Consider the following 4,471-nt stretch of genomic DNA (forward strand, 5'->3'; position numbering starts at 1 on the left):
GAACACTGTTGCTGTTAACTGACTACTGTTTCCAAGATGCATTGCAATCTACATCATCATATTTGGAGAGAACATAATTCATATTAGTAGCTGATGTACAATAGTGCAGACTAAATTACTCATTTATTTTTCTTCATTCTGAAATCATTTATTTATTACTTTGTTTGTATGGTCCACTGAATATTGACACATTCTTTGTATTAACTGCCTATAAAAATAAAATGTTCTAAGTGTAATTTCATATTATGTCCTCCTAGTGATATCAGGAACATTATTAAATGACCAACAGAGGACCATGTGGGAACATTCTATTAATGTTCAAAATGTCCTCTTTGTAACGTTGCCATGTGACCACAGAATAACCAATATGGGACGTCCCCCTAAAGTCATATCAGGAACGTTTTTATCTTACCAAAATAGTACCATGTGGGAATGTTCTGTTAATGTTCCAAATGTCCTTTCTGTAACGTTCTTATGTGACCACAACATAACCAATATGGAACGTCCCGCTACAGTCATATCAGGAACGTTATGATATGACCAAAGTAATACCATGTGGGAATGTTCTGTTAATGTTCCAAATGTCCTCTCTGTAACGTTCTTATGTAACTACAGGATAACCAATAAGGAACGTCTTCCTACAGTCATATCCAGAACGTTGTTATCTGACCAGAATAGTACCATATGGGAATGTTCTGTTAATGTCTCAGGCGTCCCTCTAAACTCACATAAGGAACCTTGAACTGCAAGACTTTTAAAACCAACAAAGGATGTTTTAGGAATGTACCTAATGTTCTCTAAAGGTTCAGGTCTTTTCACCCCCATTAGAGAACTTTTAGGGAACGTTGCGAAAGGTCACGAGAACGTCACCTTCTACGTGGGATGTGTCAACTACAAACTGTTTATGCAAACTATTGGTTAAAGCATTTAGTATTACATCATTGTGTTGTCTGAATGCTCTCGCTATGGTCGTATCAATGGATATATATTTGGATTCAGTGACAAACATATCCAGTGATCTTTGCTATGAGGGAATAAAAGCTTTTATTCACAGCTGAGTCATTTAAAGAAGCTTACAAGCTACCAAACTGTCACTGGTCACTCAAGCTTTCTTTAGATGTTAAGTATATTTGTCCAGGTTTGTGTTTCAAATATTATGCAGTTTATATTCTAATTTACATGAAGGTGTATTTCTAGAATTTAAAAAATGTTTGCGTGAAATAACATTTTTATGCATTTCTTTTTTTACATTTTAAAGTATTCTTGTAATTTCTATTATCAGCCCTGGCAGAAGATCAAACTCAAAGTTACAATGAATGCCAATGATACCAGTTTATTCAATATGAGTGTCTCAATTGTCCATCCTGAATACTTTTTCATCGCTGGACTTACAGGTGTATCATACAGCCGCTATTATTATATTTTCTTATTTTGCACTTACATTATTGCTGTAATTGGGAACTGTACAGTTCTTCTCATTATAGCCTTTGACAGGAGTCTGCACAGCCCAAAGTACATTGGTGTGTTTAATTTGGCTTTGGCTGACTTTGGTGAAACTAATGCTTTGATTCCTAACATGATGAGGACGTTTGTTTTTGAATCACAGTACATTTCCTACAATGCTTGTTTGGCAAACATGTTTTTTGTTTTCTTCTTTGGTACAACGCAATGTTCCACACTTGTTGTTTTGGCATATGATCGGTTTGTTGCAATTTGCTTGCCACTCAGATATCACAATATTGTCACAAATACTGTCATGACTTTAATATGTTCAGCAATATGGGCATGTAACGGTTTTCTGATGGCCCTGTCTGTGTATTTTATTAGTCGACTTTCAATGTGTAAATCTAATGTAATACAAAGTTTTTTTTGTGATCATGGACCAGTGTATAGGTTGGCATGTAATAACAATAGCATAAATTTTTTTATAGGACAACTTAACACAGGTTTGTACCTTATAGCACCATTGATACTTATTTTGCTATCATATCTAGGCATTTTTCTTGCCTTAAGTAAAATCACAACTTGGGATGGACGTTTGAAAGCTTTGAAGACCTGTGTTTCTCACCTGCTGTTGGTGGCGTCACTATTTCTTCCCATTATTTGTATTTATCTTATTGCATCAACAACTTATCTCTCCCCCAATGCAAGAATCATCAGCGTATCTCTGGCATATGCGACTCCACCAATGTTAAATCCCATTATTTATGTTTTAAATACAGCCGAAATAAAACTTTTAATTCGAAAAGTGTTTAAAAACAGGTCTGTACCAAGTTAAGGTTTTTTAAACGAACTGTAATTCAGTAAAACTTGTAAATGTACTTTTCTTGAATTAACTTTTATTAGTAAATCGGTAACATTCTCGTTTTTAAACAGAATTAATAGATAAATGTATGTAATGAATTAATATAATTAAATGTTGTAATGTCAATAAATGTAGGGAGAGTATGCTATTTAATGTATTCATTTTTCATGTGTACAGTACATACAGATGCAAACAATTAAGCTTGTTTTTGAGTCCATGTTGTACTGCTTATATCTTTACTTACTGACTGTGAAACAAAAAGGAAAATACTGAATTCTTTTACAATTTGAATGACACAATTTGAATGTTTTTCTGATGGGCCTGACTGTCGATTTTATCAATTAACTCACATTATGTAAATCTAATGAAATACACTATAGTCATTATAGTGCACTCAAGGCATATTTCTAATAAAACTTAGGATGGATGTAATAAAGCCATGAAGACATGAGCTTCAAGTTATTTTTCCTATCTGCATATACATTGTTGCATTTATGTTTTCTTTTTCCTCAATGCAAGAGTCATCAGCACATTTCTGTCATTCCAACAATGTTAAATCCTAATTACATTTTAAAGTGTTTTCAACTTGCTTATGAAGAAAACCTAACCCAATTAGAAAGCAATGGTGGCTGGTGAATAGGAGGGGCTGCCCCCTTAAAGTTGGCCAGAGAGGAAAGCTACTTCAACATGTAACCAAAAAGTTAAATTTATAGTGCAAATTAATACAAAATAAAATTGTTTAGTTGTACTATTTTATTGTTAGTCATGTTATAATTTATTTAAAAAAATTAAAAATCAAAAAGAGTTTGTTGTGTGTGTGTCATGTTTGTGTGTCTGGGGCGCACCCCTAATGAGTGTCTATGTAGGTCAGTAAAAAGGGTAAAAACATGTGACCTGAGGCTGAGCTCTAATTGGCTGGTTTCGGATCCGCCTTGGGGCCCAGGACTGTGCGCCCTAAATCCTCCCACTTATGTTGTAAGCAAATCAATATTGTTTTTTATGTTTTTTTACCTCCTGTGATTGGACCGTTCTCAGAGTCTCATAACCGCGTTGCCAATTGCTGTGTTAACTGATAGCTACAGTATTGATCAGTGAAAGCAAGTGAAATATCTTGAGATGAAGGAAAATATGATTTTATCCTTACAAAATCACCCTTTACAAGGTATTTAATTGATAAATAAATAAAGGATTAGGAAGTTTGGACCAGATCGACCAACAGGGTCAAATGATGGCAGTCTGTGTGCTCCACCACTTCTCATGGCAAACATGGCTAGCTGGATATCATGTAAGTCCTGAGTTGTATTTTTTTTTTCGCTGTTTGCCGCTTTAAATTCTGAATGCGTGATAGACTGCATGACACGAACTTTTGTGGCGCGTTTGAGCTTGTGTTGCGTGGACATAATGAGAGCAAGAGCTCATATAATCTAGTATATTCCGTGGCTTGGTCAACTTTGTTGTTGTTAGTTTTGTTGTTGTAGAGTTTAAAAAGCACTCACGATAAAACCACGTTTTTTAAGGGAACTTCTAAAACGTAGCAGATTGAGCTGATGGACTGTATGTACTTAGTCTGTGGTGAGAGAAAATGTGCTGTGCTATTACCATATAAGCAAAAAGAATCATACGAGCCTGTGATTAGGCAGTGAGTGTCTCTATTTGTGTGTGTTCAGTTGCGTTAACCGAAAAGTCTTTGACGGAGAAAATTTTAAGCAGGAAAAAGAAAAATCTGAACGCAATTTTGGCAGATTGACTAAATGTAATTCCTAGTGATGTCCATTTGGTGTCAATGTGTTGCTCTCACTGATGACACCCTGGTTTCTAAACTTTCTCGAGATATTTTGAAGTAATACACTGATTGGTCTGCGCATCGTGTCTGAAGTTAAACACTAGAAGTGCTGCAACCAGACGCCTGTCTAATGGCGCTTTTCCATTGCATAGTACCCTAAGGTTTGGTTTGGGGGCTCACTTTGGCTTGGTTAGCTTTTCCATCGGTTTAAGTAACACTTTGCAGTGGGAGGGATTATAGGCGTGTCGTTATATTTGCACTGCCTGCTGCTGTATCATACAAGTGAGAGCGTTGTTGGAATGCTAAACATCCCCATACATTCATTTACTTCTCAGTCCGCCACAAAATCAAAATTGACCACAACAAAGATGTTTGCACATCAT

General features: G+C 35.6%; 1 protein-coding gene across 1 annotated transcript; it reads left to right on the forward strand.

Annotated features, from left to right (window-relative positions):
* The first annotated feature begins 1,312 nt into the window (after positions 1-1,312).
* LOC135770410 (olfactory receptor 1M1-like) lies at positions 1,313-2,278 on the forward strand. The gene has a single exon (XM_065280107.1). It carries the CDS (start codon positions 1,313-1,315, stop codon positions 2,276-2,278), a length of 966 nt encoding a protein of 321 aa, XP_065136179.1.
* The last annotated feature ends 2,193 nt before the right edge of the window (positions 2,279-4,471 follow it).

This window comes from Paramisgurnus dabryanus, chromosome 8, assembly GCF_030506205.2.
Source record: "Paramisgurnus dabryanus chromosome 8, PD_genome_1.1, whole genome shotgun sequence".
Lineage (NCBI taxonomy): Eukaryota > Metazoa > Chordata > Actinopteri > Cypriniformes > Cobitidae > Paramisgurnus > Paramisgurnus dabryanus.